We start from the raw sequence: 17,129 nt of genomic DNA on the forward strand, positions 1-17,129 counted from the left end.
GTAATACTGATTTTTACACATCACATGTTTATATAGTCTTTTTGATGAGATCATATCAAGTTTTACGATTCAAGTAATGACATATGTATTTTAACGGTTATATTACAGTCTTAGAAAAAAACCACTACATTTTTACATTAGCAACAAGGGATCTTTTGTATGCACTTTCCCACAGACAAGAAAGCACATACTATGGCCTTTGATATACCAGTCATTAAAAAAAACCCAGTTATCGAATGGGTCCATTGAGGTGGTTTGATTTTATGATGCAAGCACCTCAGTTGAACCCTCTATACTGACTGAGCAAGACCCCTTGTGCTATACAGCCTACATGTATTAATGATGATGTGCTTATTTTGAATATTCCACACGATTACAAAGTGTATATACTGACTGAGCAAGACCCCTTGTGCTATACAGCCTACATGTATTAATGATGATGTGCTTATTTTGAATATTCCACACGATTACAAAGTGTATATACTGACTGAGCAAGACCCCTTGTGCTATACAGCCTACATGTATTAATGATGATGTGCTTATTTTGAATATTCCACACGATTACAAAGTTTATATACTGACTGAGCAAGACCCCTTGTGCTATACAGCCTACATGTATTAATGATGATGTGCTTATTTTGAATATTCCACATGATTACAAAGTGTATATACAAACCTTCACAAGCAAACGATTCGCTGACAAATGTTGGAATGTTGTTCTGTAAAATAAAAAAGGCAGCATGAGTCCTGTGATGAATGAGTTACACAACAAACCAAAATGCAATCTGTCCTTTACTTCTATTATAATACAGGGTTTCGAGATTAGTGGATTTTATAAAAATTCTAGAATCCCTGCAATAACTGTCCACCTTTTGGCAGCCATCACCCTACCTTAGGCACAGCGAAGTTTTAAGCCCTTGATTTTAGTCACACACACCCACACACCCACCCCAGTGTCTACTTCTTTATGCTGTGCCTGTACCTTCATCAAGGAGACAAAGATGCTTCTCCAATAATCTGTGTTATATTCATATTTAAAAAAATATGTTTATTTTGTTTAACAACACCACTATAGCACATTGATTTATTAATCATCGGCTACTGGATGTCAAAATTTTTATAATTTCGACATAGTCTTAGAGACAAAACCTGCTAAATTTTTCCATTAGCAGCAAGGGATCTTTTATATGCACCATCCCACAGACAGAATAGCACATACCACGGCCTTTGATGTACCAGTCGTGGTGCACTGGATGGAGCGAGAAATTGCCCAATGGGCCCAGACCGACCGCGCATCAAGCGAGCGCTTTACCACTGGGCTACATCCCGCCTCTATTCTATATATATCCATATTAAGAACCGCTATTAAATATATACACACACGTATTTTGTTGTTACTGTGTTAGTTAATATACCATGCACTTTGTTATCTTTCTTTTGCTAAAAAAAAATACTTTATTCTGTAAAATTTTAAACTAATTAAAAAACAAATTATTTCCTAAACAAATTTCTAGCAAAATTATTTGATAGACAAATTTCATAGACAAACTGGGATTTTTTTATTTATCACAGATACGTGTAATATTGTTAATGTGTCATAATTAATATTAATTAGTGTGGACTTACCAAAGGTCTTGGCACAACTGATTCATTATTGGGTTCAATCTTCACATCCATGGAACTGTTATCAATATCATCGTTATCCGATTGTGAACTGACTGATGCATTTCCTGTAAAATGAAACAACTATTATTATTTGTTTTATTATACTACAGATTGTGACAGCTAACTTAATATGATAAAATAAAAAAATCAGTTCATACAAATTGCCACTGTTACATTTAACGCTGCAATGTTGAGAATGTGTTAAAGCATTTTGAATAGACCATCCAGTTTAATTAAGGAAGTAAGGAAATGTTTTATTGAAAGATGCACGTAACACATTTTATTTACGGTTATATGGTGTCAGACATATGGTTAAGGACCACACAGATATTGAGAGAAGAAATTCGCTGTCGCCACTTCATGGGCTACTCTTTTCGATTAGCAGCAAGGGATCTTTTATATGCACCATCCCAAACAGGATAGCACATACCACAGCCTTTGATGCACCAGTCGTGGTGCACTGGATGGAGCGAGAAATAGCTCAATGGGCCCACCAACGGGGACTGATCGCAAACCAACCACACATCAAGCGAGCGCTTTACCACTGGGCTACGTCTTGCCCCCCCAGAATAATGTTACTTAAGAACCAGGCTTGAAATTTAACTTTAAAATTACAGTGGCCAACTAGGGCTAGTTACTATTAGTTGTTATTAACATCATATTTTACTACTGTAGCCATCAAATAACTGCATTAGGTTTTTCTTATCTGATAATACTTTATGATTGAAAGATACACATTTTTCTAAAATTGTTGATGGGATATCTTTGTAAACTTTATAGTCACTCTAACATCATATTTAACTACTGTAGCCATCAAATAAGCCCCTGCGTGTGCTGTAACCCCACCGTGGTGCAGGGGTGTAACATTCTCTTTGAGAATGGCAAATACAGCACAAAATTGAAGTTTTGAGTAAAATTCAGTATCCGTAAAATTCCGTGATATTTGTGTTTTTGCACAGTTCTTTACACTGTTTTTGTTTAAGTCTTGAATTTTTATATTGATGTTGATCATCACTTTATTTATTTGCATTACCATAGTTTGACACCCAATAGCCGATGTATTTTTCGTGCTGGGGTGTCGTTAAACATTCATTCATTCCATCAAATAACTGCATTAGGTTTTTCTTATCTGATAATACTTTATGATTGAAAGATACACATTTTTCTAAAATTGTTGATGGGATATCTTTGTAAACTTTATAGTCACTCTTAGCCGATGAAGGTCACTGTGGGTGACTGTCAATAATTAAAATTCTTAATTCTGTGTTATTATAGTCAAGATATGACCTGGTGCTTATAAAACATTTAGAGTCTAGACTCAAGACTCTAATAGAGAGACACTAATGTCATGACAATGCCATACAAACTGTATGCGTGTGACGTCATTAGAGATTGAGTCTGGACTCTAAGTTATATAAGCACGGACCCTGATACTGCATATATACAATGCTAAAGAATTAAGTGCTAAGGCATAATTTCTAAAGTGTTGATTAACATATAAAGTTCTGATCATACCATAAGAAAGCTAACGACAAAGAGTTGATTAAAAATGTAATCTAATGAATTAAAGGTATACTGTCACAGATTTAAGGACCTTATTTCTCTAAAAATTAATACTAAATCAAAATTACATTAATTTTTACAGACCAAATCTAGCTATTGTGCATCACTTTAACTACTACATGATGGAGTGAAATCCATGTCAACCCTCTCAGCAATGTTAGTTTTTGAATTATGGACCACTGCCATAATTCAATTATTTTTACAAAATATCATTAATAAGTGGAGTATAGTGGTTGCATAAAGTACATTTAAGGACAAATCAAGTGCAGTATAGTGGTTGAATAAAGTACATTTAAGGAAAAATCAAATATATCTAATTTTAAGTAATACTTTGTTAGGCCATGTAGTAGGTCAGTGATCTGTGACAATATGCCTTTAATAACTAATTAAACCCTACATACCTTTCTTTGGAAGAAACTGGTACACTCTGAAAGGCTCGGGACCATCGAGATTTCCCATCTTTTTTATCTCCTTGATGTCTGGCATTTTGTTCAGAGCACACCGGAGGCGCGTTTTCCAACTCGGCCAGTCGGGGGTGTCTATACCTTCTCGAAATCGGCCAGTGTGTATTGCCCACTCCTGAAGTGAAACAAGCACAGTGTGTGCAAGTTGTCATACGTCAAGCATAGTTTACTTCATATATAGCTTTCTATTACAATAACTAAAGCTTTCCATTACAATAACTAACGTTTTCTATTACAATAACTAAAGTTTTCTGTTAAAATAATTAAAGCTTTCTATTAAAATAACTAAGCTTTTTATTATAATAGCTAAAACTTTCTATTACAATAACTAAAGCTTTCTATTACAATAACTAAAGTTTTCCATTAAAATAACTAAAGCTTTCCATAACAATAACTAAAGCTTTCTATTATAATAACTAAAGGTTTCTATTACAATAACTAAATTTAAGCTTTCTATTACAATAACTAAAGCTTTCTATTACAATAACTAAAGTTTTTTCTATTAAAATAACTAAAGCTTTCTATTACAATAACTAAAACTTTCTATTGCAATAACTAAAGCTTTCTATTACAATAACTAAAGTTTTCCATAACAATAACTAAAGCTTTCTATTACAAGTACAAAAGCTTTCTAGTGTACAGAGTAAAAGTCAAATTTCATTTAAATGTGGGGTGGCGTGGGGGTGTTAGTGGGATAGCAGCCATCTGTAGTGCATTCAATCTAGGATCAATCTCAGTTGGTGGGCCCATTATTTCCCATTCCAGCCAGTTCTCCACAACTAGTGTAACAAAGGCCTAGATATGTACTGTCATCTCTATGGGATGGTGCATATCAAAGATCCCTTGCTGCTAAACAAAACGTACCTCGTGGAGTTACAGAAGCAGGTTTCCTCTCTCATTATCTGTGTGGTCCTCATGCCATATAATCATAATTAACAGGGCTCACACTGAAACGAATTTTGGCTTAGCCAATTTTCAGATATATGTGGAGTATTTCCTTGAAAATTATTAAAAAGTGGTTAATTTAAGAAATATTTTATCAGCAAAAGACTAAATGTTGTAGCCACTTTGTACATAAGTTAGCCATTGGCTAATTTGGCAGTGATAGACAGGGTGAGGCCTGGATTAAAATGTGTTACGTGTGTCGCTAAATAAAACATATCTTTCCAGGGCTAGTTCTGCCACTTGCCAAATTCACAAATTGCAAATTTTAAGAACATTTTGGCATATTTTATTTTAATTTGGCAAAAAAAAATTGTGTAATGATTGATATCATGTTGGAAAACAAGCTATAGGTTTTGCATTTTTGATATAATTTGGCAAAATGTTTCTGATCACCCAGAGCTAGCCCAGTTTATTTCATGTAAATGTGAACTGACCTTGAAGATAAGAGAGTCTGACTCCTGCCAGTCCTGTTTGCCTCCATGTTTCCATGGCAACTTAAATATTTTTTCTTTCTCACTCAGCCATTGAACCCCTGGGAAGCGTTTCCTGTTTATCTGTTCTTCCAGCCAGGGTCGGAGTCGCTGTCGATTGTGAGGCTCACTCATTGTTCTGAATGATGACAGGGGTCTGAATAAAAAACGGTTACATTCATAGACAGTTTGTTATGAAGGATGACATGGGTCTAGAAAACAACAGTTACATTTATAGATATATCGTTCTGAATGAGGACAGGGGTCTGGAAAACAACAGTTACATTTATAGACAGTTTGTTCTGAAGGATGACATGGGTCTAGAACACAGTTACAGTTATAGACAGTTTGTTCTGAAGGATGACATGGGTCTAGAAAACAACAGTTACAGTTATAGACAGTTTGTTCTGAAGGAGGACAGGGGTCTAGAAAACAACAGTTGCATTTATAGATAGGATGACAGGGGTCTCGAAAACAACAAGTTACATTTATAGACAGTTTGTTCTGAATGATGACAGGGGTCTGGAATAAACAATAGTTACATTCATAGACATATCGTTCTGAATGAGGACAGGGGCCTAGAAAACAACAGTTACATTTATAGATAGTTTGTTCTGAATGAGGACAGGGGCCTAGAAAACAACAGTTACATTTATAGATAGTTTGTTCTGAACGAGGACAGGGGTCTGGAAAACAAGTTACATTTATAGACATATCGTTCTGAATGAGGACAGGGGTCTGGAATAAAAAACAGTTACAGTTATAGACTGTTTGTTCTGAATGAGGACAGGGGTCTGGAAAACAACAGTTACAGTTATAGACAGTTACTTGGAGTTTTCGCCTCAAATGCTTGGGTAATAGCATCAAAACACCTTGATGAACCCATTCTCTGATTGTGTTTTTTCCCATACATCTATAAGATCTCTTGCTACTAAGGTGCTTAAAAATTACTACAGAGGCAGATCTGGGGGGAGGGGACAGGGGCCACTGTACTAAATGTTTGACATCCAACAGCCGATGATTAATTGATCAGTTGCTCTACTGGTGTTGTTAAACAAAACAAACTTTATAGGTGCTATGTCAAAGTTGAAACTACAATATTTTGTTATTTTCATATTTATTTGTAATACTCTAGAATAATAATTTTAAAAAGTCTTGCAGTGGACAAGAGGGATTTACCGAAAAAGTTATGGCTAAATATAGCATAGCCATCTTTGTTTCTTTTGTCAGTTGACCACAAAGAATTCTGGGCAAACTTAGTGTGCTGAATGTGTACACATAAAACAGTGACATCACTAGTCAAGATTCCCCCACAAAAAAAAAAAAAAAATTCTACTAGTGGAATTATTTTGTTGAATTTTTTTTTATAGGCATATAGCTGACGGTATAAACTTTATGTTTCAAATTCAAAGCAAAAATTATTAAATATTTTTGGCGGGAACTGGCATTATTGCAACTTTGAAATAGCACCTTTAATTTGCATCACAAAAATTTGAATGGAGCAACAGTATTTCAGATGAGATGAAGTGAAAATGTCCAACAAATGTTAACAGGGAAGATGTATCCTATGTACATCAAGTGCAGATCCAACTGGATTGCTGGTTGTACAAAAACTAACAAGTGCTTAAAAAAATTAAGTTTCATATATGGTCTGTTTTTAGGATTTTTGAACTTTTTCTTTAATTTTTTATTTTTATCAAAAAAAAAAAAAAAAAAAAAAAATGGTAGAGGGAGGGGGGGGGCTGTTATTTATTTATTAAATGAGGAAGACTGAGGATCTTAGATGGGCTAGTATTTCTAGAGATGATTGCCAATAAATAAATTAATGCATGTGATTTGATTTTGGAATACTCTTTTAAGTTTCACCCCCACCCAATTCTGAATTAATTAACCCTTCACAACTGAATTCCAACAATAATATTTACAAACCTATATTTAAAGTTTATGAAATGTATAAATGTTTAAAACTTATTTTTTCAAATGATAAGATTGTTATGAAAACATGTAGTCGCTTTCTTCTGAAGTCAAACTTGTCAACATACAGCATTTCATTAAATTTTGTTAATCAGCAGCATCAAGATTTCAAACACATCTGTATTAAACTATCTTACAAACTCACCTTGGTGAAGAACAATACAACTTAATAAGTTCTTCCATTGCTATAACAAATACTGTGCCAGTTGCACACCGGTGTTGAAATTAATGGTTTAAGCGCCTGCTAGTTACGTAAATAAGTACGCGTGTATTGTGGAAAACCTCGAGATAAAAATATTCTCAGAAACACCGCGTAGGTCACGTGGTCCGACTAATCCCCGCCTTCATCTCAAACAAATACGCCCACTGATCAGAAAGGCCAACTCTTTCGTATTTAAAAATAACGCATACAAATCCACTAAGGTCGTCCAAATATATATTTTTATTTTGGCGAATATTTTCAGTCGAAATGAAACATTAAACCAGTAAAGGTATTTGATCGCAGGGTTTCATATGTAAAAGGGGATTTTTATTTATTTATTTTATCAATATTATTTTTGTTTTTATCGATGTGATGTGCGAGGCATGGCGTATCCCAGTGGGAAAGCGCTCTAGCATCGATACCCCTTCACAACATAGGATTATTTTTCGTTGCAGCTCGTGTTCTACAAAGGCTGTGGTATGTAATATCCTATCTGTAGGATGGTGGATATAAAATATCCTTTACTGCTAATCTAAAAGAACAGCCCATGCGATCCTTTTAACCATTTTATGTCCGACGCCATATATAACCATATATACACACACACACACACACACACACACACACACACACACACAGATATATATATATATATATATATATATATATATAAATCATATAATATCTTACATTTTCAGTATCATCAAAGTATGTGTTCAGATCACATACTTTAAGAATTTGATAACTTTGTAAATTAGATGTAAAATAATTGATGTCGCGGCACTAGGTTTATTGACATTTAAGCAGACGTACCAGCGTGACACTCCATAATTGACATATGCATTCATAAAATATCCCTTGCTGCTAATCTAAAAGAACAGCCCATGTGGTCCTTTTAACCATATTATGTCCGACGCCATATATAACCGTAAAATAAAATCTGACGGGTGCGTCATTAAATAAAACATTTCTTCCTTTCTTTCAAATAGGCTTAGGAACAGGAAGCTACTAGTATCGGTAGTCGACTGTTTGGTTTAAATTCCGATATATATATATATATATATATATATATATACATACACACACACACACACACATATATAAACACATACATACATACATACACACACACACACACACACACACACACACACACATATATATATATATATATATATATATATATATATATATATATATATATATATAGTCAACTTTGTAAATTAGATGTAAAATAATTGAGGTCCCGGCACTAGATTTATTGACTTTCAAGTAGACGTACCAGTGTGACACTCCATAATATCTTATGCATTCATAGTCATCGAATAAAAACATTTCAATAGCGTTCAGGAAACAGAAAATATTAAGCACTAGTTTATTTTGATGTAAGGACATCCAAAATAACGTCATTTGAGTTTGACATAATTTCCAAGACACCGCACCACATATTCTTACATCATTTGAATATCTAGTAATGGCGGACTGGAATTAAAGTTGCGTGTACAGTTTACAAAAACACGCTGTATTAAGCTTCAGATTATATGATAAAGAGATTATTACCCTCGTGTGTTTCGGTATCGTCAATATCATATATTAGGAATAAAAATAATGTATTATGCTCGCCTATGTGTGTGAGTGCGTGCTCATGTGTTTGTTGTGTACCGTAAACACCGACCTCGCACTTTGATGGGAGATATCACTGGTTAATTCAAAGATTGTACTTTTTGTTCCCCTTAACAACTAAATCACACACACACACACACACACACACACACACACACACACACACACACCACACATCAATATCGTACTATCTTAACATTTTTCAACGGCGAGTTCTGTAAACATATTTAAAAACTATTTTTAAGTGTTACGCACCCGCACGCAAAACAAACACAACGCACGCGACACATGCACCGACACGCACGTACACCTACACTCGTCATTTTAATAATATTTATTATATGTTTCAATAATTTAGTACTTTTCTTCTATTGATAAGAGAAATACTCTAAACATTTATACCTAGGCCGTCATGAATTGACAATATCTGCATTATGTCAACATATAATCGAATACTTGTTAAAACCTATCGTTCTATATATATCTTAAATAACCTAAATGTTCATAAATGTGAATCACCAATTTTACAAGCTTTGTAAAAAGTTACTCAGCTATTGGCCTTAGTCACCAGGTCAAGGTTACGGAAATATATTCTCGGGAAACAGAAACTACGGCTAGTTTCTATTTCCTAGAGATTACCCACCATGTGTATGCGAAAAGCACTGGCGGATTTCTAGCGGGAGTGGGGGTAGAGTCTCTCGGCCTACCCCAGCCTCTCTGAAGTGCCCTTTTTAATGACTTTTTTTTAAAGTTAATCATCCACAATATACAACATTAAATTGCCCTTAAAACGTGTCTCAAATATATATACATAATTTTCCCGGGGAGTATGCTCCGGACCTCCCTACGAATCTCGTTCCCGTTGGGAGTTCGGCTTATTTGCTTTCGACAAACCTAAATTGCCCTTTTTAGAATTGTATAACCCTTCTTCACATAATACTATATTTAAAAAAACAAACAAAAAAACAACAGTTCAATTGTTTAATTAACATGTTTCGGGAATTTTGCCTTTTTTTCAAAATTAACAATACAAAATCAAACAAGAAAAAACCAAGCTATATATTGAAATGTAGAGTATCACGGGGTGGGGACGGAATTAGGACACACGTAAGACACAGCGAAATGTTTTATTGTAACTAACATAGGCTAGCTGACTCCTGGGTCCTTACCCACCCAAGTTCGAACCACCAGTCATAATCACGTACAATCACATGCGCTAGCCACTCTTCCGCCAAACAGGAAACGCGTGGGTTACACGACAATCACATGGGTGGTGACGAGGTGGAACAGTTATTTTCCAGTAAGAAAGGAAAAAAATACCGGTACAATACTGAATAATGATAGATGACTTAAACTCGGTTCACGTGGTTCTTACTCCGGTAACCGATTATTGTTAATGTGTGAACTAAATTCACCGAGAGTGATCGATCAGTCGCTTCATATTACGTTACCCACCCCTAAAATTGAGAAACATATGACATGTTAAAACAGAGAAAATCACTTGGGCTATTAGTTATCAGTTATAAACCCACAGAGAAAAAGAAGAAAAAAAGGCTCAAATTGTACCTAAAATAATTATATGTTCACCCATTACAACAATAGGAATAGAAAAGAATAACCTCGGCACCTTTGCAATCAATTTCGCGTTCAGCGTGATAATTTCGATACATGGTCAACATCATAATGACAAAATGTTACGGTATTGACAGTCTTGGCTTTCTCTTGTTATATATATAAAAAAAAAGTGTGTTTTGTTTAACGACACCACTGGAGCGCATTGATTAATTAACCAATCATCGGCTATTGGATGTCAAACATTTGGTAATTCTGACCTGTAGTCATCAGAGGAAACCCGCTACATTTTTTTTCTAATGGAGCAAGGGGTCTTTTATACATGTATGTACTTTCCCAAAGACAGGAAATCACATACCACGGCCTTTGTCCAGTTGTGGTGAACTGGTTGAAACGAGAAAAACCCAATCAGCTGAATGGATCCACCGAGGTGGTTCGATCCTGCAACACAAGCACCTTAAGCGAACACTCAAATCGACTGAGCTAAATCCCGCCCCTTCTTTTGCTATAAAAGCTAAACTATTCTTTATATAATGAACATCTATTTACGTATAATTTTACATGTAAACTACTAAACGGTAAAGTAACATGAACATATTTTAGTCGACCAGTAACACCCTATATGACCATTTAAAACGAGCATTAAAATAAATGAGTTATATACCAAATGCCCCCTGCCCTCAAAACAAAAACCCAAAAACTAAAAACCCAACCCAGACACACACACACACACACACACACACACACACACACACGCAACCAACTCCCCCCCCCCCCCCTCAAAAAAAACAAAACAAAACCCAACCAATAATCCTACTGAATATGGAATTGGCTAAATATAACGGGGACTATAATTTGAATATTTCGCACTCATTACTGTATGGATATTTGCCACATTTTTGTAGGGTGGGGGGGGGGGGGGGGAGGGGGAGGGGGGCAGTCTAGTTTTTGCCTGAATTAAACGAAAATGCCCGAATCCGGTCGATAACATATTTTGTTCATATTAGCACAACTACCAAACAGCTATATAAGGTTGCAAACGAATCACTACGTATTTTTACATAGATCACAACCAATTTTGAGGATAAAATTATGAAAATACATGGTAAAAAGGTCCCAGGTTAGCATATTCTATCTCTATAATTTTTGCCCGAATTTGAGGATTTGCAACAGCGCTAAGGCGGGCAGTACCCCCCCCCCCCCCCCCACCCCTCCGAGTCTCGTACGCCTATGTGTCTGAAATGTTCACTGAAGGTGACAAATATCTATATAGAACCACAAAAAAGTGTGATATATCAAAGTTACGGTCCCTATACTTTTAAAATAATTCAATACTAGTATTCAGTAGGGTTATCGGTTGTTTGTTTGTTGTTGTTTTTTCGTATTTTTTGTTGTTCTTTATCTTTTTGGGGGGTTTTTTGTGTTGGTTTTTTTGTGGGGGTTTTTTTTTTTTTTTTGCGAGGGGGGTGGGGGGCACCCAATATATCCGTATATAAGAAAATTCTCAGTAAAATATTATAAGTCCCTCGTGTAATAAGTTTAATTTGGCATTCGCCAAAATAGGAAATTTCACTTCGGACAATTAAGCAAGATAATGTGCGTGTGCGGGCGGGCGATTGTAAGATGTTTCCGACTATCAGAGCCTTTATGGTGACTAAAATGACCTATTAAATATATTTTGTTGTTTAGAATGCCAGTGTCTGTATATCCAGTCTGTGTTTGCGGTCGTGTGCAGCGTGCTAGTTTGTAGCAATCATTGATCTTTGGTTGTTTTTTTGTGGGGGTTTTTTTTTTTTTTTTTTTTTTTTTTTTGCAATGTAACTTTTTGGTATGGTAACATCTGGTTTGGGATACTTCAAACATTAGGACAACAAAGCCCTTGTTTATACACAAACTGATATCTTAAACAGGAAAATGTCTTTAAAGGCATACTGTCACGGATTTAAGGACCTTATTTCTCTAAAAATGGATAATAACTAAAATTACATTAATTGTTGGAAACCAAATCTAGCTATTGCATCACCTTAACTGAACCATGATGGAGTGAAATCCATGTCAACCCTCTCGGCAATTTTAGTTTTGAATTATGGACCATAGTCATAATTCAATTATTTTTTTTTTACAAAATATCATTAATAAATGGGGTATGGTGGTTATGAAGATGGTTGAATAAAGTACATTTAGGGACAAATCAATTTATTTTTGTTCAGGTAATACTTTGTTAGACCATTAAATAGGTCAGTGGTCTGTGACAATATGCTTTTAGTATGTAATGTTCGACATCAAAAATCATCGGTTAGCTATAAACATGTTACAGTCGCAGCACATTCAGGACAGTCCATTGTTTACCGTTATAGTTTTCATAACGGTAAATAGACAGAACTCTTAACTGAAATGGATTAAAGTAAATTTCAACACAACCGGCCTCGGTGGCGCAGTGGTTAAGCCATCGGTCTACAGGCTGGTAGGTACAGGGTTCGCAGCCCGGTATCGGCTCCAACATAGAACGAGTTCTTAAGGGCTCAATCGGTAAGTATAGGGCCACTACACCCTGTTCTCTCCCACTAACCACTAACCAACTAACAATTAGCCCATTGTCCTGGACAGACAGCCCAAATAGCTGAGGTGTGTGCCCAGGACAGCGTGCTTAAACCTTATTTGGATATAAGCACGAAAATAAGTTGAAATGAAATTAAAAGTTCAACAAAAAGAAAACTGTGCACAGATGAACTTGATGAGATCTGTTGATGTACCTAGTCCAAAATACCTACGGATGGGGGTGGAGCAATTTTATTTATTATTACCATCAAGATATAGAGTTTTTGGAAACAGACATAAGCCGATGTTACATACACCTAACCTTCTGCATGCGTCGTTAAATGAAACATTTCCTTCATTTCCTTCTATTATCGTGGCAAGGTAAAGTTTTATCAATACAACCTGTGAAGGAAGGAAGGAAGGGAATGTTTTATTTAACGACGCACTCAACACATTTTATTTACGGTTATATGGCGTCGGACATATTGTTAAGGACCACACAGATGAAACCTGCTGTCACCACTTCATGAGCTACTCTTTTCGATTAGCAGCAAGGGATCTTTTATATGCACCATCGCACAGACAGGATAACGCATTCCACGGCATTTGATATACCAGTCGTGGTGCATTGGCTGGAGCGAGAAATAGCCCAATGGGCCCACCGACGAGGATCGATCCCAGACCGACCGCGCATCAAGCGAACGCTTTACCACCGGGCTACGCCCCGCCCCTACAACCTGTGGTGCACATAACTGTCTATCTGCAGAAATCAAATTTAATGTGCATACGTGGACACTTCTGATTCTCCAGGACTAGATTTGCAGGCTCATGATGTCCATGCTAGTTGTGGACAGAACAATTGTGGTGAACTGAGTTTCATTACATTGTGCTATTCCATTTCCAATCGGTGGTGGTAACAATAATAATTGTGTTGAAGTGACAATCGCTTCTTGGTTTTTTTTTTTTTTTTTTTTTTTTGGGGGGGGGGGGTTTAAAATATAAATTCATCATATAATCTACAAGAAATAAACGAAATAAGCGTCTGAGATATTTTAAAGGTACAGATTTGACTTCATAATGTTAAAAAGCACGTTTAAGCTGGTCTTAAGATTTCTGTGTTGTGAATGGGCGCCCATCTTAAACAATGGTTGCCATTTTGAATCTTTAAGTAGCTAACTGGCATTTTAAAAACGTATTCAGTGACACGAGGATTACACGTACGTCTTTTACTTATCTGCCCATTATACCTTGGCAACCGTGAACAACCTTCAAATCTTGTCACCTTTTTAGTACACTGTAAAACGTCAAGATGTTTAACGCACTTCATTTTATAATGACTAACAGTGTATTTTGACGACATCTAGCTTAGAAATGTAAAACAATATAAACCGAAGAATGGCGTGTCAACAGAAGATTACCGTTTTAGAACTGTGTTAACATTACAGCCATATTCAATCTAATTAAAATTAGCTCCACTATTACATGTAATAGTGGAGCTAATTTTAATTAGACTGAGCCATATTCAGCTCCACATATTTAAACGACGCGATCGTATTTACCCACGGTGCATTGTTTGTTGTTTCGTTGACAGTCGATATGAGGAGTAGAGTGACCTATGAAAATACAGGTGTAGTCTACCATAGTGACGACTCCTCGCCATGCATAATAGAAACAGAACCGAATATTGTCAACGACAAAGTAACGCAGAATCGAGCAATATTTACGTTTACTCTTTGGATTTTTAATGTAAACATAACATATTCCATATCCCTAGCCCATCGAGATTTACGTAATTGGGAAACGTCCTAGATATGAAGAGTATCTATGAACGAAAACGCTTGTCCTGGACAGAGGATCCGGGCAAGGCCGGCACCTGTGCCCACGCCAGACGTGCGCTATAACAGCTTGCTCTGAATGTGCACGTAGCTTAGCTTAGTAACTGGTTTAACGTGTCCATATACCACTAGGGTTTCGAACACGCCTATCCCGAGTCCGGCTACAACAGCTTGCTCTGAATGTGCACGTTAACCCTTTTGCCATTGCTATTGCCAATAGCCTCGTATACTTGTATCAAGTTTGCCCGAGGAAGAATTCTACTCTCTGGTGTAAATTCATCCCAAGGAGCAAAGGGTAAATAATCATGACATGTTTACATGGTTCATAATGTTCAGTGTGACAATTCATTCAATCTATGAAACCATGGACAGGTACAAAATACTTCAGTAAACTTACTATGACTTTGACTTCATTACTAGAAAGCAAAGTACGGCAAAGGAAAAGAAACTGCATCTGGTGGAATGAAGCCTAGTTTGATATATATATATATATATATGTATATGTATATGTATATATATATATATATATATATATATATATATATATATAGAGAGAGAGAGAGAGAGAGAGAGAGAGAGAGAGAGAGAGAGAGAGAGCTTCCGAATGACTAGAGCAATGGTTCACCTCTTGTTACAAACTTCAAAGACATCATCAGAAAGAATCACAATCCATTTCTTTAATGATTACATCACTAGAATACGCCCATGGACATAGACGCATGCTCACCAGACAAATATTCACTGTACAGTTATATACTAGACATATACTCACCCTACAAACTGAAAAAAGGGACAAATGTTTAAATTTAGTTAGTTAATTTTAATTTCTGTTCGAGTTTGTCATATTTTCAGAAAGTAGTGATAATGTTCACAATTAATCGAATACTGTTGCTCAAGACATGCATTTGTCTGCTAACACCTGGGACAGATTCCAAAGGTGTCTTTCGGATGTCGATTCTTTACTCATTTCTTCTGCAGAAAAAAACAAAGGTCTGCTGCCATTGCTTGGTCCTTCTCCAAATAGTCGACCAGCGTCCAGACGGAAACAAGAATGGTAATTAGGAGGCAAGTGATAATTGTGGTGGTAGTGGTGTGTGTGTTGGAGGTGGTGTGTGTGTGTGGGGGGGGGGGGTGTAGGGCACAGCAGCAGTCACCACGTTTTGCTTATAATTACACACTTCATTGTGTTCGGTAAAACAGCCTCAAACATAACGAACACCCTGGCCTCAGGGAGAATGGTTATGACCCACAGGATTTTGAAAACATCCATACCACGCCTAGCAGATATTGATTCTGGTGTGGCCATCAATGATGACTTGCTGTACATTGCATTGCTCAGTGATGGAGATACGGAGGAGGAAGACGGTTCACCAAGAGCAGACCTTATGGTAGTCGTACACAAAACAGTATCTGAGTGGCCATTGGTGATAACATCAGTTTTTGTCATTATAAAATGTTGTTTCATCGGGCCAGTAAATTCCTGTAATTTAATTTGAACTAGTATAAATGTACCAACTACCATTGTGCTTGAAACATGTGCAGGATTCTACTGAAAATAGCATGACAATTTTCGAGTGAAACTAGAATTATTTAACAACCTAGGTATGACGGATATTTTCAACAAAAAAAAACAGCTTCTTGAATATATCAAATTGAGGCAGCATGACCAGTACCTTCAAACGTGGAACAATAACATTGCATCATCGTCTAGAGGAAACTATTATACAATTTTTAAAAATCAGCTAATTTTTGAAAAATACCTCACCATAATGCCTGAAAAAATATGGATCATTATTCTTAAATTCAGAACATCAAATCATTACCTCCCGATCGAAATAGGACGGTGGAATAATACACCAGTAGAAAATAGGTTATGCACACTTTGTGATTCTAATGATATTGGTGATGAATATCATTATCTATTCACTTGTGCCTTCTTTACTAAGTCTCGAAAAACACTCCTAAAACAATATTATTATGTGAACCCCAGTACCCTAAAATTTAAAGAGTTAATGACTAGTAATAAAATAGGTGTCCTAAGAAAAGTCAGCAAATTAATTAAAGAAATTAATGATAAATTTAAAAGACCATAGCTATTTGTATCAACATATACCACATCACTCGAGTTAAATATGCTTTATTATTATATCACAGATATCCCTATTTTAATAAATCGAAATATACTAGTACATGACATTGTATAACAAATTATATAATGAACTTCAATTACTCTACTATGCCGAATATTATTGGCTTATTGTATATATGTATTTTTGTT

General features: G+C 35.9%; 1 protein-coding gene across 2 annotated transcripts in view; it reads right to left on the reverse strand.

The window, feature by feature from the left end:
• The window catches only part of LOC121389486 (interferon regulatory factor 8-like), a 31,495-nt gene that overhangs the window by 10,742 nt on the left and 3,624 nt on the right, over positions 1–17,129 (reverse strand). For both annotated transcript variants that reach the window (XM_041521137.1, XM_041521136.1), the window contains exons 2-5: positions 5,072–5,264; positions 3,630–3,807; positions 1,627–1,730; positions 677–719 (exon numbers count right to left, since the gene is read on the reverse strand). In XM_041521137.1, coding sequence (XP_041377071.1) covers positions 677–719; positions 1,627–1,730; positions 3,630–3,807; positions 5,072–5,242 — 496 coding nt within the window. In that variant the 5' untranslated portion in view covers positions 5,243–5,264. The remainder of the gene's footprint in view (positions 1–676; positions 720–1,626; positions 1,731–3,629; positions 3,808–5,071; positions 5,265–17,129) is intronic.

The sequence above is a fragment of the Gigantopelta aegis genome, chromosome 14 (genome assembly GCF_016097555.1).
Source record: "Gigantopelta aegis isolate Gae_Host chromosome 14, Gae_host_genome, whole genome shotgun sequence".
In the NCBI taxonomy this organism is placed as follows: domain Eukaryota; kingdom Metazoa; phylum Mollusca; class Gastropoda; order Neomphalida; family Peltospiridae; genus Gigantopelta; species Gigantopelta aegis.